Genomic DNA, 25,446 nt, shown 5'->3' with positions numbered 1-25,446 from the left:
ATACACTTGGCAATGTAATATATTTTAAAACAGTGAAGACCATGAAGATCTGGTCACAGCAACATGCCAGAGTGTAGCACATGTGTATGCACTTTAGCATTCAGCCTTTTGTTCGAAAATACTTTATCTGTACAATGCACTTTTACTTGTCAAAGATCTCATTACGCATAACCATTTATTTCAAAGTTGTCTTATGTACATTGGACAATGTTGGAATGTAACTACGTATATTTCCTCAAGTGTTGTAGCAGACATAAGTACAAATTCGAGGGACTTGCACTTTTGAGTATTTTCATTTTATGTAACTTTATACTATCAAGACCATCTCTTAGAGGGAAGTTGTAGGCTACTTTTTGCTCCACTAAATTTGTCTGACAACTTGAGTTACTTTTCAGATGAGAGTGTATCATCCCCGTCCTGTCCGGTGAAAACCATGTATCTTTATGTCCTGATGCTGAACGTGTGTGATAAATTGATGGATGAAGTGTTCTCTATGTGTTAAGAAAATTCTCCTACCTCTTCAGCTAAATAAACTTTAAACCCCCTCCTGGATCAGCTAGAAAACTCATCATTTCAAAGTTGAAAACAGGGCTGCTCTGACTTTTTCGACACATGATCTCACAGGACAGTCCTGCTACAAACATATGATGAACTTATAGAATTTGATACATTACTGTAGAATAAACTACCCAAAAGTATATAAATGAGTTAAACGAGCACAACCTTAAACATCTACAGCAGTAAAATGACATACACATGAACACATCAGGAATATTAATCCAGAGATCAGATAGAGGAGGAAAACACTGTCAGGGAACATTTTACTACACTATGAACACTTTTACATTTGATATTTTGAGTACATGTTGGTGATACTGCATAGTTTTTCTTTAAAGTAAAGTTTTGAATGCATTTTTTACTTTTCATGGCGAATTTTCAATGTGGTAGTAGTACCTAGGGATCTTAATACTCTTTCCACCACTGACATTAGATAATAGGTTGGGTCATTAATATGCATGCAGCATCGTGCAACTCAAGAGGTTGTGATGACTAACTGCATAACAGTTGGTTGATTTTATCCACAGCAATTAATTTTATATGTTGGTCATATTTTGAATATTGAATCATATCTGATCTCAATACTAGTAAACAAACAACTCTCCCAAATCCAAAAAAAAGTATTAAGTCTGGAGCTGCTGCGCGGACAATAAATGTTGAAAGATGTTAGGTGACACAGAGCACCCAGGGGAATGTTCTGAGTATATGGGGAAATTTTCTCTGTTTCAGAGCCAGGAACACTACAGTAGAATAAAGCTCACTTGGCTACAAAAGACTTCTGTGGATCCACAAAAATCAGGCAATTTAAAGCAGCTCCGGAATTCACTCTTGGATGACATCACAAGTTTGAGACTACCTTCTGGTTTCTGGTTTTGACAGAGTAGCCTATCTCATAATCACAAATATTAGGCTTGTTCGAGATGAATTGCGCCCCGCCTGGAAAGTAGACGAGATCAGGCGGCGGTGACAAAAAGACGCAAAGTCGGACAGTTTCCAGCATAGACATATATACATAGACGCCGCATCGAGCGCTGCTGCGATACATCAACGTCGCCGCCATATTGGATGTGGCAAGGCTGCGCTGTAAACCAATACAAGTGAATGGACTTAATTTCATAAAGCGCCTTTCTTCAAAGAAATTTACGTTAATGCCTCTCGTATTCATTCACACACACACTAATATACTTGGGAAACAATTAGGCACCAGAAACAATGTATTTGATCTTCTCAGATGGCTAAGATAAGAACTTTATTGATCCCACACAGGAGTAATTCACCTTACATCAGCTATAGAGAACAAGGTAGTGCCGAAAAACAATACACAGTACACATACACATATACATACACATATGTATATATATATATATATATACATATATATATATATATATATATATATATATATATATATATACAGTACAGGCCAAAAGTTTGGACACACCTTCTCATTCAATGCGTTTTCTTTATTTTCATGACTATTTACTTTGTAGATTCTCACTGAAGGCATCAAAACTATGAATGAACACATGTGGAGTTATGTACTTAACAAAAAAAGGTGAAATAACTGAAAACATGTTTTATATTCTAGTTTCTTCAAAATAGCCACCCTTTGCTCTGATTACTGCTTTGCACACTCTTGGCATTCTCTCCATGAGCTTCAAGAGGTAGTCACCTGAAATGGTTTTCCAACAGTCTTGAAGGAGTTCCCAGAGGTGTTTAGCACTTGTTGGCCCCTTTGCCTTCACTCTGCGGTCCAGCTCACCCCAAACCATCTCGATTGGGTTCAGGTCCGGTGACTGTGGAGGCCAGGTCATCTGCCGCAGCACTCCATCACTCTCCTTCTTGGTCAAATAGCCCTTACACAGCCTGGAGGTGTGTTTGGGGTCATTGTCCTGTTGAAAAATAAATGATCGTCCAACTAAACGCAAACCGGATGGGATGGCATGTCGCTGCAGGATGCTGTGGTAGCCATGCTGGTTCAGTGTGCCTTCAATTTTGAATAAATCCCCAACAGTGTCACCAGCAAAACACCCCCACACCATCACACCTCCTCCTCCATGCTTCACAGTGGGAACCAGGCATGTGGAATCCATCCGTTCACCTTTTCTGCGTCTCACAAAGACACGGCGGTTGGAACCAAAGATCTCAAATTTGGACTCATCAGACCAAAGCACAGATTTCCACTGGTCTAATGTCCATTCCTTGTGTTTCTTGGCCCAAACAAATCTCTTCTGCTTGTTGCCTCTCCTTAGCAGTGGTTTCCTAGCAGCTATTTGACCATGAAGGCCTGATTGGCGCAGTCTCCTCTTAACAGTTGTTCTAGAGATGGGTCTGCTGCTAGAACTCTGTGTGGCATTCATCTGGTCTCTGATCTGAGCTGCTGTTAACTTGCGATTTCTGAGGCTGGTGACTCGGATGAACTTATCCTCAGAAGCAGAGGTGACTCTTGGTCTTCCTTTCCTGGGTCGGTCCTCATGTGTGCCAGTTTCCTTGTAGCGCTTGATGGTTTTTGCGACTCCACTTGGGGACACATTTAAAGTTTTTGCAATTTTCCGGACTGACTGACCTTCATTTCTTAAAGTAATGATGGCCACTCGTTTTTCTTTAGTTAGCTGATTGGTTCTTGCCATAATATGAATTTTAACAGTTGTCCAATAGGGCTGTCGGCTGTGTATTAACCTGACTTCTGCACAACACAACTGATGGTCCCAACCCCATTGATAAAGCAAGAAATTCCACTAATTAACCCTGATAAGGCACACCTGTGAAGTGGAAACCATTTCAGGTGACTACCTCTTGAAGCTCATGGAGAGAATGCCAAGAGTGTGCAAAGCAGTAATCAGAGCAAAGGGTGGCTATTTTGAAGAAACTAGAATATAAAACATGTTTTCAGTTATTTCACCTTTTTTTGTTAAGTACATAACTCCACATGTGTTCATTCATAGTTTTGATGCCTTCAGTGAGAATCTACAATGTAAATAGTCATGAAAATAAAGAAAACGCATTGAATGAGAAGGTGTGTCCAAACTTTTGGCCTGTACTGTATATACATATATATTGTAGCGACCCTGCAGTAAATGTTCTGTTATAATGTCAGTGTTCTGTGAGTTAATGGCATGTTTGGGATTGAATGAGTATAGGTAGGGGGGGCGGGGTGCGAGTGTGACGGGAATGAGGGCAATGTGTGACATTAAAATAAAATAAAATATTAAAGTAGACATTAAAATAAAATAAAATAAAATACTAAAGTAGACAATAAAATAAAAGAAATAATAAAATAGTAAAGTAGAAATGAAATATATACAATATACAATGAAATGGTTGTAGCGTTATAGATGAAATAAGAATAAGTAATTATATTGTGTGTTTTGTTTATAAAAAGCCAAATGAGTCCGATCATCAGAGGGAGGAGTTGTACAGTTTAATGGCCACAGGTAAGAATGACTTCCTGTGGCGCTCAGTGGTGCATTTCGGAGCAATCAGTCTCTGGTTGAAGGTGCTCCTCTGTTCGACCAGGGCGTTGTGGAGAGGGTGAGAGCCATGCTGAAGTATCGCTCGCACCTTTGACAGCATCCTCCTGTCTGACACAGCTGTCAAAGGGTCCAGCTCCACCCCCACAACGTCACTGGCCTTTCTGATCAGCTTGTTGAGTCTGTTGGCATCGGCTACTCTCAATCTGCTGCCCCAGCACACCACAGCAAACAGAATAGCACTGGCCACCACAGACTCATAAAACATCCTCAGCATAGTCCGGCAGATGTTAAAGGAGCGGAGCCTCCTCAGAAAATAGAGGCGGCTCTGTCCCTTCTTGTAAAGGACTTCAGTGTTCTTAGTCCAGTCCAGTTTATTGTCAATGAACACACCCAGATACTTGTAGTGTTCTATGATGTCCACATTATGCCCCAGGATGGAAACTGGGGTCACTGGTGTCCTCGTTCTCCTCAGATCCACCACCAGCTCTTTTGTCTTTGTTGTGTTGAGCTGCAGGTGGTTCAGCTCACACCATGAGACAAAGTTATTCACCACAGCCCTGTATTCAGCCTCCTCACCCTCGCTGATACATCCAACTATAGCAGAGTCATCAGAAAATGTCTGAAGATGACAAGACTCTATCTGGTAGCTGAAGTCCGTGGTGTAAAGGGTGAAGAGGAAAGGAGAGAGGACAGTACCTTGTGGGGCCCCGGTATTGCTGACCACTGTGTCTGACACACAGTGCCGCAAGCGCACGTACTGTGGTCGGCCAGTGAGGTAATCCACAATCCAGGACACAAGGGGGGGATTCACCAGCATCGCCGTCAGCTTGTCATCCAGTAGAGCAGGCCTGATGGTATTGAAAGCACTGGAGAAGTCAAAGAACGTGACCCTTACAGTGCTCCCCGGCTTGTCCAGGTGGGCGTAGACACGGTTCAGCAGGTAAAGGGCATCCTCAACTCCAATCCGGGGCTGGTAGGCGAACTGGAGGGGATCCAGGTGCGGCCTGACCATATGCCTGAGCTGCTCCAGGACAAGTTTCTCCAGGGTCTTCATGATATGTGATGTCAGTGCCACCGGTCGGTAGTCCGAGAGACCGCTGGGCTGGACACGAGGCAGGACGTCTTCCATATCACAGGGACCCTCTGGAGGCACAGGCTCATGTTGAAGACACGATGAAGCACTCCACAGAGCTGTTCGGCGCAGGCTCTGAGACCCCGTGGGCTGACACCATCAGGGCCTGCAGCCTTACCAGCGGGGAGTTTGCTCAGCTGTCTCCTAACATGTAGAGGTGTAAAAGAGTGCAGGTTGAGGAGGGGGAGAGTTGGAGTCCAAAGTGAGAGGAGGGCAGGTAGCATGGGATATATATGTATATGTGTATATATATATATATATATATATATATATATATATATATATAGGGTAAGTTCAGGGTGAGTGGGACAGTTTTCGGTTTTCTGCATTGTGTGAGATTTCTGGCTATGGATTTCAACATATGATACATTTCTGTAATGCTGAAGATGTTACCTATCCATTTGAGGAGGAAAGAAGATCTGATTATGTTCCATGGATGCATGGCATACCCTTTTTTGTGAACTGACTAAAATTTGTTTTTGTGTGTGAGATTTGGGTGAGTGGGACAGGACATTTGGGTGAGTGGGACAACACATCTGATCACTGATTTAGCCTGTTTCCTTTACTGAACATGCCTAAAAACACAAATTCATGGATACATGTATCCGAATTCAGGTCAAAATTTCATAGAACATGGTAAATTATAAAAACATATGTCTGAAAACAACAATGTAACAGAAGTACAACATTTTTTCAGGTCAAAATTTCATTTAACACGTTACTCTGTGAAAACAAATGCCAACAAACAAAAACAAATCAGTCTGGGTACAGGCAATCCCTGCAGGTGAAGGTGTCTGAACTTTCAATTATCCCATTGTCCTCTCCGCAGGACTCACGGAACCAATGCTTGTGAGCGTGTGTCTGTGTATTTGTGTGTGCATGCGTGCAGTTTGTATTGGCTGGTGTGTGTGTGCGTGTGTGTGTGTGTGTGTGTGTGTGTGTGTTCCCATATATATCCTATCATCAACAATAGGCTTGAAGAGTTGGGGACAATCTGCAAATTAGATCCTGGGAAATAATCTGTTATCATGCATCCCTAGTAGGCTGGGTACACTTGCTGTTTATGCTAGCTAGGTAGTCGGGTTAGCAGTAAAATTGAGGTGCTCCATCAACAATTGTGTGGTAGATTTTGGGTCTGCACACACAAGAAGGTTAGGAACTATTAATCTGGAACATATATAATGATTTCCTATGGCAGGATTGATCATTTTTATTCATTAAGAGTGCCTTTTGGTGCTGTCCCACTCACCCAAAACCATGCTGTCCCACCCACCCAAACACACAAAATAAAAATAGCCTAATTCCATAAATGTAAACATAATCTTAACATTTTTTTTCTGATTTTATTGTAGAAGTGCATCAAATTCATGTTTCCAGCAAATATTTCTGCAATATCTTGGCGAAAACATTTTTATAACCTTATGATCATAACAATCAAAATCTTATGCCATTTTCCTCACCTTGGGTTATGCAGGGTCAACTTCCTGATTGATGTTGGCCCCGCCCCCACATGTGACATCACACCAATGAGTGTAAGCAACTCTGATAATGTGGTTTCACAGCAAGGCTCAGCAAAAAAAGTTTTTATTTTCAATGACCAGGGGAGAAAATACAGCCAGTTTACTTATACTGTCCCACCCAACCTGATGTCCCACTCACCCTGAATTAACCCTATAGGTAGTGCCGAAAAAATACACAGTATATACTGTGTACTGTTTTTCGGCACTACCTTGTTCTCTATAGCTGATGTAAGGTGAATTACTCCTGTGTGGGATCAATAAAGTTCTTATCTTAGCCATCTGAGAAGATCAAATACATTGTTTTTGGTGCCTGTTTCCCAAGTATATTAGTGTGTGTGTGTGTGCGTGTGAATGAATAAACGAGAGGCATTAACGTATATTTCTTTGTAGAAAGGCGCTTTATGAAATTAAGTCCATTCACTTGTATTAGTTTACAGCGCAGCCTTGCCACATCCAATATGGCGGCGACGTTGACGTATCGCAGCAGCGGGCAAACCCACTCGATGCGGCGTCTACGTATGTCTATGGTTTCCAGCAGCTTTCAGTCCGTACAGGAAGTCACAGAAACACGTGCATCCTGTCCGATATGATGTAAATTTATTAAAAATGTTATCAGACCCACATCAATTCATTTTCAGTCTCCAATTGTTTCTTTTTACGATACATGGATTTATTTAAAGTTTCTTATTTTCATTTCTGTTCATGGCTCAACCTCCATTTTGCATGAGCTTTCATGTAAGTCAGTTAGTTGCAGCAGAGCAGACCTGTCCCCTCAACTACATAGCCTAAATGAATTGTGTGACTGTAAGGCTAATATTTTCAGAGGAAAAAAAATACACAACAGCTTTCATTAAAGATCAGATATAGTCAGGGCTTCACATCTGTACAGATGTTATTTTAAGAATCATCACATTGCACTGACAAGTCTGATGCTAAACAGGCAACTTCAATAATTAAAACAGTCCAGTGTTAATCTACAGTAGACCATTTATAGTTTATGATGAATGTTTTCAGTCTCTGACAACTAAACTTCACCATCAGTCACACAACATATTCTTTAAACAGAATAAACCTTCAAATCAGACAAAATTTAAATCTCTGAAATTCAAGACAAATTAAGTTTATCTAAAACATTGTTGAGTAAACATCTGAACCAATCAGCTGTTAGATCAGGCGAGAGCCAGGCGTTTCCCCATCATGCTCCGGGTCTTGCAGTCGGTGGAGGACAACTGCAGCGCCTGGCTCTAAAAACTGCAGCCACCTTGCTGTCGCAAGATTATCACTTTTTTTTTATTAAGTCAGAGCAAGTCAGGACGAAGTCACAAACTCCACGGCATGCATTGTGCACCGTCGGTGATCAAATCTGCACAGGCCTGGCTCATCTGGAACAAGCCTATTAACTCAACTTTCCCAAGCCATGGAGTCAACATTAGAATTCTTAGTTTAGGTGGCATTCCCCTTGAGGTCCAAATGATAAATACTCAACTACTCAAACCATCAAGTACTTGAGTCAATGTGCTTATTTCTAACTTAGATCAGTCACATCCCATAACAGCTTTTAGCCACATGGTTCATTTTATTGCAATTGACCTACCATCACTGGAGAGGGGGAAAAAAAAACAAACAAAAAAAAACAAGCCATTGTGTTGTCAACCATTTATTTGAAATGTCTTTAAATGCATGTAAATGTCAGCCATTTACAGCTGGGGGCAAAAAGCTTTGCACCAACAAGGCAGGTAACAACTTTTAAGAACCCAATTTCAGAGGCCAGTAACTTCTATGAACAACAAAAACAATGGGGATGCATTTAGACAGTTACTGCTTTGTTTCCTGGATGACTTGATATTGGGCATCTTTGAAGCTTTCAGGGGTCCCAACTCACAAGTTGCAGCACCTGTAAAGGGACATTAAATCTTGGGGTTAATTCTCAGCACTTTTGAATTTCAGTGTCACTCACCCTGAAGAACAAGTCTTATAGTCTGTCAGGAAGCTCTGCAAAACACTTGAACCCCATCACATCAATACCAACCTGGTTAATTCATTGTGTCTGAATGCAATCCAGCTTGGGGTGCCCCAGTAACACCTGACAGGATAGAAATAGAGATTAACACCGGTCTTTGCATCCACAAATTCTTCAACAGAAGCTCCAACAGTCTGAGTGTCTCAGTGCGCTGCGAGTAGACTTCAGTTAGGATCAGATGAACCAATAACTGCATCATCATTGACCTAACTCAGACACAAAAGCTACAAGATAAAAGCTATTCCAAGCCCCTGTTCCGTCCGGGAGGAATGACAGCACAGCACGGAGCCTGGCTGCGCTTTCTCCTAAATCAATCTAGAAGTCTATAGTAAATGGTGGGTTTACATTATAAAAATAAATGAAGCACAGAGGGCTCACTTAAATTTTTATGTATTAAAACATACAAAATTCCCAACAGCCAGAGCCCTAGCCAACCAATCAGTGCACATTTAAACCCAGTCTGACCCATTGGGCTTTTCGGGACCCGTTGGACTCGGATTGAGATTGAGGACTCCAGTCAGTACTTACAGCTGCGGAACTGCTGCGGTGATTGCTTTCTGGCATTGTGTGGATGAGCTGCAAGGCAAATTTACATCATCAATACCATCATCTGGCAAAACAAGGACAGGTTCAGGGCCCACACCAGTTAGGATGTTTTAGCCCATTTACTGCAATCACACTAAGGCTTTATTATATAGTAGTTTCACCAGCTGTCTTTCAAAGGAACAGTCCCTTTGGCAAGTGTTCAGTGAGGTTCTAGATAACTGGGTCAGTTTTTCAAGTTAGAGTTCTAATGTTCATATGCTACCAAAAAAACAAAACAAAACATAAACCATTCACCTATACTGTGCTATGGTGACAACAGAAATCAGATGCACCTCCTATTCACTCAAAACATGACAGCTAACTCTAAACTATACTAAGCTGTTTATTTATTTGGGTGAACCAGATCTTTGAGTTCCCAGTTATTAATAGTTAATCTGCCATTATGATCAAAAATCACAAGTGATGCAGCACAAACCTTATGTCCATACTTTCTCACTATGCCATGATAATGCTGCTTTAATTAAAGCAGACATGTTATGATTAGCCTCCTAAAGCAAGTTTCAGGTGTGTGCAAATGACTTACATGGCAACGCTGAACTAAAAAAAAACAACAACAACAACAACAACAACAGATAGCAAAAGCTATAGAGCACCCTTCCAAAAATGTCAAGCAATAAGGTCTAGGTGATTTAGCATGAATAGGTTAAAACATACCACTAGTGGTATTGTGGTCAGTGCACTGTGAAAACAGCATCATCATTTGTCAGAGACTCTAGTCTATGAAATCATCATTCCACATAGAAGAGCACAAAACAGAGGCTTTTAAATCTCAGACTTACCTAGACAGCTGTCTCCATCTAATCAAGCAAGTCTGAACACCTGGTGAGAGAAATGAAAACAGTATTAACTAGCTCTACTGTTGGCAGTTCATACAGACAATCAGTAATATGCACGCTCAGTGCACTGTGAAAGAGCTTCATGGTATAATCAGAGACTCTAGTCTTGTGAATCATCACAGTAGCATGTCATGGTTTTTATAGTATCTCATTCTGTGGTATCCCATCCTGACTCACCATCAGCTCATGGCTGCAGACTTTACATTCACTCAGGTTTGGACTACTGAGTACTGTAGTGCCAGGAGGAAGGGGAAGGACATCATGTTCCTTGAGAGCTCTGAGAAGCCTGATGTGGATGCTGCATCCATCTTTAGTCAGTGTGATCCTGAAACAGCAATGTGGGTAATTTCCATTACACAGTCAAGGCTTTGTTATGAATAGTATTAAGGTGTGTCATCTCCCTTCTCATGAACACATTTTTAAATTAAATTTAATGTGTAACCCAAAACATCTACAAGAAAGATCAATGTTAGTTATACTTTGACTGCATAAAGATGTTCGTAGATGTGGTTACCAATGAGGACACAGATCCCTGGAAATGCATCTGGTTATTAGGGGGAGATTAATGAGAATTAAACCATTTAACACATGCATTTTAAAAGCCATCTGCTACAGCATTTAGGCCACCATGTAGTCTGGAGATAGAAGAAAATTTACAAGCAAATGAATAGAAAAAAAATACACTAGTGCCTCTTCATATTTAATGAGGATGGGACAGAGTCTTGGCTAAATCCCTGCAGAGGCGGCTGCAACCCCTGCAAACACCAGTGTCTTTTCATGCCTGCAGTAAGTCACAGAAACACCACATCCTTTTAGATCTGATGCAGATTTATTAAAATATTATCAGACTCATGTTTGTTCTCAATTATTCAAATTATGACAGTACCGTATTAAAATGCATCTCATTAGTTTGCAACTGCAGAGCAGACCTGTCCTCACAACTATACAGCATAAATAAATATGTTTGACTATTGGGTTAATATTTTCAGAAGAACACAATACAAGAAAACAGCTTTCATTTAAGACCAGTCAGATATAGTCAGCTTCACGTCTGTACAGATGTGATTTTAAGAATCCTCACATCCCACTAAGGACAACTGTGCTAAATACATCAGTAATTCAAAAGATCCACTGTCAATATACAATAGTCTACATATAGTTTGATGAATGTATTTAGTCTTCGACTATTAAACTTCAACATCAGTCAGTGGAGAGCAACTGCAGCACCTGGCTCGAAAAAACTGCAGTCGCCTCGCTCTCTCTATCCACTTTTGTATGACGCGAGCAAGTCCGGATGAAGGCTGAATTCAAATGTCCACCCTCTGGACTTGCAGACTGAGCCCTCGCAGACTGCAGCTGTACGTAGTCTGCGAGGGCGCAGACTGTAAGCGGCTGAAAAACACTCAAGACTGTTTTACTCATTGCCGTGGCAACGTTCAACTACCGCTGCTGTCATATTCATAAGTCATAAGTTGATGAATAGTGCTAAACTCATCTGTCCCTGCAGATAAGATATAAATCCCATGAATAGCCTTTTTTTCTGTCTGAACAAAGATGTATTAAAAGATCTCTATATGATAGGCTACACGCATTCAACAGAAATGTTTGATAAATAAGGACAGGACTATAACTCAATAAATTGGGCATTTACTTACATTAGAAAACAGTCTTATTGTTTTTCTGCCATTTTTTGCCGATTTCATTGCGCGGCCCTCTACAGACTATACTTATACATATCCCTACATCATGATGTGGTTGAATATTATTTTGGGCCTGCACAATTTAAGTGACATTTTAAAAGCCCTAACTATCAGTAACTATTTTACACATTCATGAGGGGGGTTTTTGTCGATAGTTCAAAAACCCACAACAATGTACTTTTCTTAAAACTGCAGTTGCTTTTCTCTAAATCCCTATGGTCTAAAAGTCACTCACTTTATTCATCCATCGCCAAACTTGATTCTTCAGGAGTTCCTTGGACACTCAGGCCTCATCTCTGCGAACTTAATGTGGGGACTCATTACACGATCTACTAAGAGCTCACGTGTTAACGTCAGGTTCTTTACCCTCCATTACAGTGTGGTCTTCTCGCCGTGCCATGTGCTCGGCATCACAGACACATTGCAGACGCTGCTCTTTGTCCCATTTTCGCAGAGTGACCGCTACAGAAGCCTAGAAGGCACCGCAAGACTCAAACTGCATCACATTTACCTTCCACGATTGTCTTGGAGGTACTGTAACTGGTGAAAAGTCCTGACAACCGTGCGCTTAATTGCAGTCACAGGAAGAGTCGTCAAAAAAGACTGAATCGTCGTTGAGCCACGGTTTATATAAGGAGGGTCCTTCAGAGCACCGCGTGCGTGCTTAAGGTGTCCTAAATAATGCCTGTTTGTGGCACTCTCCGTTCTCCAAGGAAGCTCTTAATGACAAAAACCTGTTCATTTAAACCCAAACTACGATTTTTTCCCCCCCTAATCTTAACCAAGAGGTCTCTTTCTGGCAGAAAGCCAGGCAAGAAAATTTCTCCCAACTGCGTTTACCGACAACAAATTATACAAATACCAGGTATTAAATGAACATTTAATAAAACGAAACAAGAACATCTAAAAACATAATGGCAATTAATGTATGATTAGGATATACATTTTTTCGTTTGGGATACTTTTGGGATAATTTGAACAAATGAAGTCCGTAAAATTTTCTTGGGCTTTGCTTTATGATTAAATTAACTAACAACAAGGTTGGCTTGTTGGGGACAAATTCTGTCTTATTAATAAAATTAAGGAGGTTTCCTTTAAGAGCTTGCATCGAATAGATCCAACAAAAAAGACACTGGAGAGATGTGAATTGGACTTCATACTGAATATTTTTATATTTTTTGTGAATTAGAAGAAGAAACAATCTGCCATTTGTTTTTATCACTGTATGTATACAAGAATATGTTGGGTGGATATTCGGTACAGGGTACCTTCAGGCAGTTCGTTTTTTCGTTTTAAACCAAAAACGAAAAAAAGAAATACCATGGTTTTCCTGTTTTTTTTCTTTTTGGTTTAAAACGAGAAAATGGAGCCGGTTTTCCGTTTTGTTGTCAGAATCAAAAAACGAAAAATGACAAAACCAAATTCAAATAACAGCCCGATTTTGGTTTTTTGCAGATTCATTTTTTCATTTATTGTTTTGGACAAAAAGTAGAACGGCGGTGACATCAGAGGCGGAAGTAACTTCAAAATAAAAGACAGGAAAATAAGCTTGCCTAAAACTTCTGAATATACTAAAACTTTCCCATGTATCTTTTATTTCCACTTACACCTGATGTTTTGCGCATTTTGAAAAGCTGCCTGCCATTGTTGTGAGGAACTTTTTATTCATAAAAAATAGAAATAAAATGTTATGATCGCAAATTTTATGGCTACAGTAAAACTTGTTGTTCAACCATAACGTTGCTGCTCAGAGGGAAATCGTCATGCATATTGTTCCCATGAAGGACGTATAGGGAATCCCTCAAAGGTTGTGTTTTAATATTCATTCGCCGAATTGTTTGAAATACCGTAATCGAGGAAATAATAAATTATTGTGTGTGCTGCGTTGTTACTGTTAACACGGGTTTTCTCCATAACGCATCGTTGTGTCAGTGAAGTGTCAAGCTGATGTTTGTCCTTTTTACCAGCAGATGGCAGTAGGCCTATGGATTTATTTGCTGTCAATGAAAGCCTGGTTTTCTCTTAGTTTATGTTGGATTATACAGACCTGCAATTCTTCAGGTTATTGATACGGACAATTCAAATTATATGCAGCATATATTTACTTGTATTCTTTTATATTGTTGTATCACATAGGCCTATGCATTGTTGGCAGAGATGGGCAGCATTTTAATTACATGTATTTAAAATGTTTTATCACCTACTATGACAATAGAAATGTCACACAAAAATACATGCTGTGCCTTTTTTCAAAATCTGATTAATTGAATAAAATAATCAATGATTAATCGATTTTTTTTTTAAATATATAAGTTAGTGGCAGCCCTAACTATGCAACACATCTGATTCATATTATTTTAACCTGTTAGTGTTTCTTGCAATGTCCCTCACAAATAAACTAATAGATACATGAATACAAACACCTTAGCTACTATTGTACATTAGAATGTAATTAGGGAAAATTTAATGTTCATATGAAGGCAAGTGAAGGAGCTGCTATGTTACGTTCTAATAACCTTTCCTATTTTAATTTAAACTTTTTTATGTCAACCTCCCAATGAGGTGCAGTTTCCTCATCGCTGCCCTGTGCATTGAGGCCCTCCAGACTGGACTGCTATGGATGGAGTGTAGGGTGGTCCTCCTTACTGCTGGGCCTGACCTGTACTGGGATAACATAGTCTTGCAACAGTGAGCCTTGACAAATATCCACTTCATGAAAATTGGGATTAAAAAGTACAACTATGTTTTCATTTATGACCTGGATATGATTGCAAGTCCATAAAACCAAGCAACTGTATTGATGTCTGTGTTGTATTTGTTTAAATAGTCCTATAGAATGATGCTAGCAGCATTGTCACCCTTACGTTCCTCAGTTTGTTTATACTTTGAATATAACTAATCTAATGATCCAAACTGAATAATATTGAAGTGGCACAGTAATGACAGATTCAAAATGTAGTGTGTACCAGTTAAAGTTACTAGTATTAAGGCCAGGCTTGTGTTGACCACAACATGCGTAAAGTGCAGACCACAAGCAGTTTGATAACAAATCTTTAACAAATCTTTAACAAATCTTTACTTTTCAATGAACACAAGAAAAAAAAACTCCTGTTTTGTCCTGGCTGGAATTAAAAATGAAACGGTCAGGAGACTCTCGCTGTGCTCAGCGTTGCCGGGGACGTGTCCGCCGGGAGGTTTGGACCGGTGATTCTCAGGAGCAGCACATACTGCGCGGAGGCCCCATCTTCATCTTGCCTGAGCCATGATGACTAGGGATGTGAATCTTTGGGTACCTCACGATTCCATTTTGATTCTTGGGGTCACGATTCGAATCAAAATTGATTCTTGATTCAAAACGATTCCCGGTTCAAAAATTGATTCTTGATTCAGTACATAGGGGTGTTTAATTTCTACTCCAGTCTGCTGTGCACAAAGAGAGACAGTGTGTTATGGCATGAAAGCAGAGTAAAGTATGTACAAAATTATGTAATTTTTGTATTTGAAAAAGTCAAATCAACTGATTGCAATAATCAAACATACAAAGGCAAACTTAAGACAAAAGGTAACATTTATTCATGCTTAACTTGCACAAATGAAAACTGAGTTTTCAGTGACTTCAAGAATAATAGATTCAAGTTATCAAAAAATAAATTAAAAGTGCTGCTTTGCATTGTCTAAATCAGGTGAGTTGTTTTTCGGCGGCTTCTTCGTTGTTTTTCGGTGGCTGCTTCTTCCTTGTTTTACTGGCGGTCGACGGACTGCAAACCAAAGACGAAGTGGTCCATAGCGGTCCAGTCTGGAGGGCCTCAATGCAAAGGGCAGCGATGAGGAAACTGCACCTCACTGGGAGGTTGACATAAAAAAGTTTAAATTAAAATAGGAAAGGTTATTAGAACGTAACATAGCAGCTCCTTCACTTGCCTTCATATGAACATTAAAGGTTCCTCATCACATTCAAATGTTCAATAGTAGCTAGGGTGTTTGTATTCATGTATTTATTAGTTTATTTGTGAGGGACATTGCAAGAAACACTAACAGGTTAAAATAATATGAATCAGATGTGTTGCATAGTTAGGGCTGCCACTAACTTATATATTTTAAAAAAATAATGGATTAATCATTGATTATTTTATTCGATTAATCAGATTTTGAAAAAAGGCACAGGATGTATTTTTGTATGACATTTCTATTGTCATAGTAGGTGATAAAACATTTTAAATACATGTAATTAAAATGCTGCCCATCTCTGCCAACAATGCATAGGCCTATGTGATACAACAATATAAAAGAATACAAGTAAATATATGCTGCATATAATTTGAATTGTCCGTATCAATAACCTGAAGAATTGCAGGTCTGTATAATCCAACATAAACTAAGAGAAAACCAGGCTTTCATTGACAGCAAATAAATCCATAGGCCTACTGCCATCTGCTGGTAAAAAGGACAAACATCAGCTTGACACTTCACTGACGCAACAATGCGTTATGGAGAAAACAACGCAACACACACAATAATTTATTATATCCTCGATTACGTTATTGCAAACAATTCGGCGAATGAATATTAAAACACAACCTTTGAGGGAATCCCTATACGTCCTTCATGGGAACAATATGCATGACGATTTCCCTTATTAGTCTCTGAACAGCAACGTTATGGTTGAACAAGTTTTACTGTAGCCATAAAATTTGCGATCATAACATTTTATTTCTATTTTTTATGAATAAAAAGTTCCTCACAACAATGGCAGGCAGCTTTTCAAAATGCGCAAAACATCAGGTGTAAGTGGAAATAAAAGATACATGGGAAAGTTTTATAGGATATTTATAAGTTTTTCAGGCAGTCTTATCTTCCTGTCTTTTATTTTGAAGTTACTTCCGCCTCTGATGTCACCGCCGTTCTACTTTTTGTCCAAAACAACAGATGAAAAAATGAATCCGCAAAAAACCAAAATCGGGCTGTTATTTGAATTTGGTTTTGTCATTTTTCGTTTTTTAATTCTGACAACAAAAACGGAAAAACGGCTCCATTTTCACGTTTTTTCGTTTTAAACCAAAAAGGGAAAAAAACGGGAAAACCATGGTATTTCCGTTTTTTCGTTTTTGGTTTAAAACAAAAAAACGAACTGCCTGACCTGTGACGTCTCCAAAGATACAAATATTTTTCGTCCATTTCATTATTTTTCGTTTGGCCAAATTTTAAATGAGATGTAGAATAAAGTGATTTTGATGAAATATCACTATTTTCAGCTCAGATTTGGTTATGTCTTTTTACTGACTGAGGAATTCGCGCACACCATGTGTCCAAGAACTGACGGAAATTTGAAAATCCAATGATAATTTCTGTGTCCCCCTCCTAAGTAATGAACAGTCCCTTAATCGGCAGAAAGGTTGGCTAGTTGGGGACAAATGCTGTCTTCATAATAAAGTTAAAGAGGTTTCCTTTAAAATTTTCCATTGAATATATCCAGCAAAGAGATGTTCAGACTTACGTAAGAAGAAGCTCAGGTCCTCTACCAGACCTCAGATGTTGTACCTTCAATCTGCTGGAGCCACTCTCCCAGTTTGGGGGTAACAGCCCCGAGTGCCCCAATTACCACCATCACCACTGTTACATCTACTCCCCACATCTTTTCTAGCTCCTCTTTCAGCCCTTTGTATTTTTCGAGCTTCTTGTGTTCCTTCTTCCTGATGTTGCTGTCGCTCAGGACTGCTACATCTATCACCACTGCCTTCTTCTGTATATATATACATACATATATACATATATATATATATATATATATATATGTATATAATTTTTTATTGGGAACATTCCAAATTCACAGTGGTGGCGATTTTGATTTTTTTATCAAGAACTACAACAATTTGGCACCACAATAAGAGTCCTTAAGAATAAAATAGCAATAAAAATGCACTATGTGTTTGATAAATTCCATATGAATCGATGATACAGTATTCTGGATCTTTTTTCTCTGTATGCACCCCGGTATGGATGGTTCTCTGTATAGGCTATATTATGTTAATAAAGAATTTGAAAAATGTCAAGTCATTTGAATTCTTAAGATCATCTAAGAAGTTCATCTAGGCTAAGTGAATTTCATTTCCATTTTAGGGCAATTTCATATTAACAGAACGAATGGGTGTAAATATAACATGATAATAATATGTGATGTAACTAAAAAAAACTAAAGCTATATTTGACAAATGAATAATGTGAATATAGTCGCAGCCTAACTGTTAATGACACACTCGGTGGAGACGTAGGGTAAAGAAGTTGGAAATATGTAAGTAGAAAAGCAGTGGTTTGTAGATTTTATCATACATTTCAGGGCAATCAACTTCAACTCTGAATCAATAGTAATTAAGACTTTTCCTACTGAAATTTAGAAGAAAAAAATACAGAGCCATTTTTAAACATTTTAAGTATTATACCACGTACATACAGGCTACCACGTATTATACCACGTAAGTACTATAGTTGTAGTAATAAACTACAAGTACCACCCATCGTCTCGCCTTTCATGGGTGCCAGGTTCTCTAGAGTTGGAGGTGAAAACTGCATCTTAAGCACAATGGGTTTACAACGTCGATCTGGCAACGCACACAGAGCCCAATCTCACTGCTGTCGTCACTGAGGTCAGGTAGACCGAGCGAAGATGGCGACCGCCTACGAGAGATACAATTTGTAAGTACATATAACATAGTTAATGTTTTTTAAATCTGTCTCCCTATGTTCTTATGTGGTAAAAGGCGAGCACGAGCCAGAGCTTGTGAATGAGGTAAAGCGGGAGCTGAAGCTGAGAAGTAGCACTGATGACACAACGGCTGAAGTTCGCTGACCGGAACGGAGGGTAACGTTAGAACAGGAGCCAGTCAAGTTTCACTCCACACTCATTCATTATGAAGAAAACATCTTGGCATCGGCATGAAACGTTAGACTTGACAGGAAGTGTATACGGCTGTCAAATGCTTCATTTCTTTAAATCGCCAACAGGGGTTTTGTTAAGTGCGAACAGGGCGGCTCAAAGTTAGTTCACCTAACGCTAAGTTAGCTAGCAGCAAGGCTTGGTCATGGCTTTATTTCGTATAATTTAAACCGGGATATACTGTTAGTTCCATTCTGAGGTGGCATGTGATAGTTGTTTTGTGACACTCTTTTCTATGAAACGCAAGTTTATTAAGCCATTAGTCATGACAGTGACTGTGTGTTAACCGAACACATTTGGTGAAATTAAATGTTATCTATTGCAATCTAGGCCCTTCGCATTACAGACAGTTGAAAGAGCTCTCTCTTACTTTTCCAGACACACCCTTGTTCAAACATGGCACCTTATTCAAAGGGCGAGCTACCTGGTCCGACCAGTGTTTCATACCATCTGTACTGAGTCAGTGAAACGATCATTGTTACCCTGACAGTTTCAGGTTGTTAGGATAGAGTGTTCCTCAGCCACCATGGACGTTCGAGATGAGAATTAACAGTTCCCATAATATTCTCATTTTTAGGTTCATACTTGTATTTGGAGTTCTACGAGACTTTGTTAACATGCGTTTATGTTCAAAAAACACGTTATTTTTCTCATACTGTCTGCCTGAATATACCTGTATTCACCCTCTCCTTGAAATGCTCTGTTTTAGCACCTATTTCTTTAAGCCCCCCTTCCAGAGGGCCCAGCCTGCTCTCATTGGTCAGGGTTTCCGGGTCTTCCACATCGGTGCTTTAGGCATCTTTAGCCCAGTTTCCACCAAGCAGTCTGGTACAGTTCAGTTCAGTAAGGTATGCATTTTTTCTGTTTTCACTGTGAAAAGTTGTGGATGGTATCAATGGAATTGTTCCTTATTGTCCTCATTTTTGGCCACCCCTCTGTTGGGGTACCTAGCACACAGATGTGGTACTTAAAGGTGGAGCTAGAAACACTGCAGTCCATTGATTGGTCAATAAATGGTAAATGGACTGCACTTGTGTCAGGCTTTTACACTACATGTCACATTCACCTATTCACACACACAGTCAAACACTGGTGGCCAAGGCTACCATACATGATGCCACTTGCTACTCAGTAACTATTCACACGCTCTCACATTCCAATGAAACAGCCATCAGGAGCAATTTGGGATTCAGTATCTTAGATTAGATTAGATAGAACTTTATTAATCCCTTGGGAAGACTCCCTCAGGGAAATTAAGATTCCAGCAGCATTGGATAGCAGCACACAGGGTATAGAACACACAGGGTATCAAAACGTAAGTAAATAAATAAATAAATAAATAAAAAGTAAAAACAATTTGTAAAATATAAATATAAGATATATGATACAGATATGCCCAAGGATACTTTGACATGCGGTCTGGATGAGCCAGAGTTGCCCTAGGACAGAGGACAGTCAGTCTTGCACAGGGCTGAGTTTAAATATCCTCTGACTGCAGCCTGTTCTGTTTTGTTCTGAAGATGTTGCCGTGCAACCTCGTTTTGTGGACAATAAATGAGGTGCAGACTTCACTCTGTGTCACCAGTGATCAGGAAAGTGATCAGCACATCACATACTAAGCGAGCGGCCTGTTAATTATGCTGTCAGCAAAGCATTAATGATTGTGTTAAGTGGCTAATGGGCACGTAGCTACTTGCATGTTTCAGATGATATGTCATGTTTGTAGTCGATGAATGAGAGTTGACATATCACCTTGGGTTTGTCCTTCACCTTCTCAAAATGGTCCCACACTTTGGATTTCCTGTCTGACGTGTTATTAACTAGCCTGTCTAATAACTGGTACTAGCCCTGTAAATGAACCTGGCTCCTGTCTGACTGCTGAACATGGCTACTTCCTGTGTCTGTCCTTTCAAATTAAATTCCCACATGGTCCAGTGATATACAGTACAGGCCAAAAGTTTGGACACACCTTCTCATTCAGTGCGTTTTCTTTATTTTCATGACTATTTACATTGTAGATTCTCACTGAAGGCATCAAAACTATGAATGAACACATGTGGAGTTATGTACTTAACAAAAAAAGGTGAAATAACTGAAAACATGTTGTATATTCTAGTTTCTTCAAAATAGCCACCCTTTGCTCTGATTACTGCTTTGCACACTCTTGGCATTCTCTCCATGAGCTTCAAGAGGTAGTCACCTGAAATGGTTTTCCAACAGTCTTGAAGGAGTTCCCAGAGGTGTTTAGCACTTGTTGGCCCCTTTGCCTTCACTCTGCGGTCCAGCTCACCCCAAACCATCTGGATTGGGTTCAGGTCCGGTGACTGTGGAGGCCAGGTCATCTGCCGCAGCACTCCATCACTCTCCTTCTTGGTCAAATAGCCCTTACACAGCCTGGAGGTGTGTTTGGGGTCATTGTCCTGTTGAAAAATAAATGATGGTCCAACTAAACGCAAACCGGATGGGATGGCATGTCGCTGCAGGATGCTGTGGTAGCCATGCTGGTTCAGTGTGCCTTCAATTTTGAATAAATCCCCAACAGTGTCACCAGCAAAACACCCCCACACCATCACACCTCCTCCTCCATGCTTCACAGTGGGAACCAGGCATGTGGAATCCATCCGTTCACCTTTTCTGCGTCTCACAAAGACACGGCGCTTGGAACCAAAGATCTCAAATTTGGACTCATCAGACCAAAGCACAGATTTCCACTGGTCTAATGTCCATTCCTTGTGTTTCTTGGCCCAAACTAATCTCTTCTGCTTGTTGCCTCTCCTTAGCAGTGGTTTCCTAGCAGCTATTTGACCATGAAGGCCTGATTGGCGCAGTCTCCTCTTAACAGTTGTTCTAGAGATGGGTCTGCTGCTAGAACTCTGTGTGGCATTCATCTGGTCTCTGATCTGAGCTGCTGTTAACTTGTGATTTCTGAGGCTGGTGACTCGGATGAACTTATCCTCAGAAGCAGAGGTGACTCTTGGTCTTCCTTTCCTGGGTCGGTCCTCATGTGTGCCAGTTTGGTTGTAGCGCTTGATGGTTTTTGCGACTCCACTTGGGGACACATTTAAAGTTTTTGCAATTTTCCGGACTGACTGACCTTCATTTCTTAAAGTAATGATGGCCACTCGTTTTTCTTTAGTTAGCTGATTGGTTCTTGCCATAATATGAATTTTAACAGTTGTCCAATAGGGCTGTCGGCTGTGTATTAACCTGACTTCTGCACAACACAACTGATGGTCCCAACCCCATTGATAAAGCAAGAAATTCCACTAATTAACCCTGATAAGGCACACCTGTGAAGTGGAAACCATTTCAGGTGACTACCTCTTGAAGCTCATGGAGAGAATGCCAAGAGTGTGCAAAGCAGTAATCAGAGCAAAGGGTGGCTATTTTGAAGAAACTAGAATATAAAACATGTTTTCAGTTATTTCACCTTTTTTTGTTAAGTACATAACTCCACATGTGTTCATTCATAGTTTTGATGCCTTCAGTGAGAATCTACAATGTAAATAGTCATGAAAATAAAGAAAACGCATTGAATGAGAAGGTGTGTCCAAACTTTTGGCCTGTACCGTAGGTTTTGATTTAATTTGACAAGGTGCAGCTTCTAATAGAGTTTCTCGTTTGTTTGTTTTTTAAAAAATACAGAGCCATTTTTTAAACATTTTAAGTATTGTACCACGTACATATAGGCTATTTATCTTATCTCACGTGGCACTAAAATGACTCAAGATTATTGGTTTCTTTGAAATTTAGGGGAAAAATCTCAAATTATCTGAATTCAGCTTAATTTCGAAAAAAGTTCCAGTCCACATTGTTTATAGTAACTATGCTAAACCATGCAAACAGTTTGTTGAGGTTCTTAAACACTTAGTGTGTCAGTAATGCTACTTTGTGTTGGTGTAGCACAGCCATGCTAAGTGTTGTTGAAGTTATGAAAGGCCAACAATAGGGTGTTTGTGTGTGTATCGCTACAGCACATTCTTCTGCTACAGGGATTTAAACCCCAACGAGCTGTGTGATACTTAAGCTGTTGCTGCTGTTAGACCTCTTTGTAACAGGGATGCCCCATTTCACTACTTATTTGAGTTGAATTGTCTGTCATAGACTGAAATGATTGTGGGTTAAGTGTCTAATGTAAGGGAAAAAGACCTTTACAGGGGTCAGAGGTCAAAATCAACTACAAATGTTCATCCAGAAGCAGTGGGGATTCTGACTGGATCTGAATATTTCAAATAACAATTGCAAACAATTGCTATGTTTCCATCCAAAAGTGATTCGAATCATTGGGAAATGCACATTAAAAGAAATACGAATCCTGTGTGTTTCCATTAAATGTACTGACTTTAGTGAAAACTACAAACTCGCGCGAAACAAAACAAGTCTTACGTTTTCTGGCGGTTGGCAACCAGCTTGTAAATGCATTACCGCCTTCCCGACCTGACTTAATTCGAACATAACTGTTTCCATCCCCCGTTTTGCGAATCAACATTTTTTCGAATCAACCAAAGCCCGGCTAAAGCGAGCGTATTTTAGTTTGTGCGAATCAGGGGATTTTAATCTGATTTTTGGCGTTTCTGTCATAATTTTTCGATGCAATACTTCTAGATGCGCATCTAAACAGGCTGATGGAAGCATGGCTAATGACTTCTCCTTGGTACAAAAAACATAATGCTCCCAGGTCACTTCACTTTGTTAGGATCCTTTCTTATCAAAAAGGCTTTATGAAATCAACTTTAGTTCCTTGCTTCATGCCACTGCAGCAGGATGGATATGATGTAGGGTGGGATCCTGCATCCAGAGGTTAAACAGCAGTCTCTGTGCTCACACTGCCCCCTCATTGCCTACAAAACATCAAATGGTTGGGTTGTGATGTAGGGGTAGGAATTGCCAGAGTACCCACGGTATGATATTATTGCGATATTCTGCGTATTGCAATAAAATATATTGCGAAATATTTAGTGTTTTATTACCAGTTTATTATCCTGCAAATTATTTTCTCAAAAGAAAAGTTTGTCAACATCAGATTTACGTATTGAGAAGTTTTCAGTCTGTTCATCTGACTTCATTTTTATTGGAGCAAAATGTGATGCAAAGCAGGCAGACTGACCAACACTGTCATAAAAACCTGTCAGAAATGCTGCATACACCTGACAAACTGAGCTGTTAGCAGATTTAACACTTTCTGCAAGGCCAGATTAAGCATGTGAGTTAGACACTAAACATGCAGGTATCCAGCTGGTGTGACTTTCATGTACTGCTTGTGGACTGTTATTTTCTTAGCTCTCTCAGGGCTGGATGGTAATTTTTTCAAGCTAAGTATGACCAGTCTTAGTTGATTTTTATTTTTTTATTTTTTTTATTTTTTTTTTTGGTGGAGCGGATTTAGAGTTAGCTTGGTTGTCAACAGCTAACGCTATCTCTGGATAGTGGCATGTAAGGTGAGCCCTCATGTTTGTAGTATTCCCAGAGTATTTTATTCTCATATGACACAGCATGTGTCATATCTAAGTCCTCCTTTCCCTCTGTGTTAAAAATCCAAAATAACTCCCGACATCTGATTTTGAATGCTGATGATGCATTTCTGATTACTTTCTCCAGTGCCTTTGTCTTTGTTTTGATGAACTTCCTGCCAAATGCCGCTGACTGACACCTCTGCTGAAAAAACAAAACAAAACCCATCAACACCATCTAGTGGACCGAAAAAGCAATTGACTTTATTTTTCTACTACCAAATGTTGTATTGAAATGTTTATTTGCAAAAATAAATAATGTAAAAGATCGATACTTGGCGTCCATGTATCGATACAATGTCGCCATGCAAAATATCGCAATACAATGCTGTATCGTTTTATTTCCCCACCCCTTTTGTGATTGCAGATTTCTTTCTTATTAACAGTGGTTAACAATAGTCACAGCTACCATAGGTCTGAGCTACAGGTTGTGACCTGATCACAGAGGATGCCCTAGGAGTGTCACTGCGCCTGGCAGTCTGGGAATAGTGTGGGCATAATGTGTTGACACTCAAGATTAACCATGTCTCTACTTGGGTGTGGTGCATATCACATCTCCGTAATGTTTCCTGTCTACACTAACTCAAGTGAAGGCAAAGCGCCAAACACTAATTCAAAAAGAAAGTCCAGAGTGCTCAGAAGGTTCATCTAATCATGTGACGAAGGTGCTCTTTGGTGGGAATATAGACGTCAAAAAAAGGAAAATCCAAGGCACTCTTCTTTAAATGTATAGAAAGCCTTTATTCAAAAAATGGCTGTTTCATTTAGAAAAAGTTAAAACATGATAAAAGTGGGTTACAGCCCACGCGTTTCGGCACAAGTCTTCCTCAGGGTGTAACCCTCATCACACTTATGCTTCTTACATAGGATGATTGGAAACACCTGAATAGGTAGGAGGAGCTCCTTACATAGGATGACTGGAATCACCTGGGTAGGTAGGAGGACAATGGAAACATGAGAAATAACAGATCATGACCAATAGATGGCTCCACCAATTTTTAAACAGTTAAATACAGAAAAAAAGAAAAAACACTGTATCTGTATTTTTATTTTTTATTTATATATTTTTTTCTATCATTACAGATACAATGTTTTTTCTTTTTCTTTTTTTCTGTATTTAATTGTTTAACAATTGGTGGAGCCATCTATTGGTCATGAT

At 39.7% G+C, this 25,446-nt stretch overlaps 1 protein-coding gene, 1 long non-coding RNA gene and 1 other non-coding gene across 6 annotated transcripts in view; 1 reads left to right on the top strand and 2 right to left on the bottom strand.

The window, feature by feature from the left end:
* Positions 1-8,325: 8,325 nt before the first annotated feature.
* LOC117263744 (uncharacterized) lies at positions 8,326-12,461 on the bottom strand. The gene is made up of 6 exons (XR_004502202.2): positions 12,082-12,461; positions 10,324-10,471; positions 10,090-10,129; positions 9,233-9,280; positions 8,714-8,767; positions 8,326-8,578 (listed from the first exon to the last, which is right to left on the bottom strand). It is a non-coding gene; the product is annotated as an uncharacterized LOC117263744 (long non-coding RNA).
* On the bottom strand, positions 9,979-10,046 carry LOC117264238 (small nucleolar RNA SNORD52). The gene has a single exon (XR_004502276.1). It is a non-coding gene; the product is annotated as a small nucleolar RNA SNORD52 (small nucleolar RNA).
* Positions 12,462-18,402: 5,941 nt separating the features above from the next.
* The window catches only part of sacm1la (SAC1 like phosphatidylinositide phosphatase a), a 139,092-nt gene continuing 132,048 nt past the window's right edge, over positions 18,403-25,446 (top strand). For 2 of the 4 annotated variants that reach the window (XM_078176122.1, XM_033637329.2), the window contains exon 1: positions 18,442-18,536. Coding sequence is in view for 1 of the 4 variants with exons in the window: in XM_033637331.2 (XP_033493222.1) it covers positions 18,508-18,536 (29 nt within the window). In the remaining 3 variants the exon portion in view is untranslated. Of the gene's footprint in view, positions 18,537-25,446 lie in introns of all 4 variants that reach the window. The other 2 variants (XM_033637331.2, XM_033637333.2) reach the window with 2 other exon arrangements.

Source organism: Epinephelus lanceolatus, chromosome 16 (genome assembly GCF_041903045.1).
Source record: "Epinephelus lanceolatus isolate andai-2023 chromosome 16, ASM4190304v1, whole genome shotgun sequence".
Taxonomy (NCBI): Eukaryota; Metazoa; Chordata; class Actinopteri; order Perciformes; family Serranidae; genus Epinephelus; species Epinephelus lanceolatus.
This window is presented reverse-complemented; position numbering and strand designations above follow the sequence as displayed.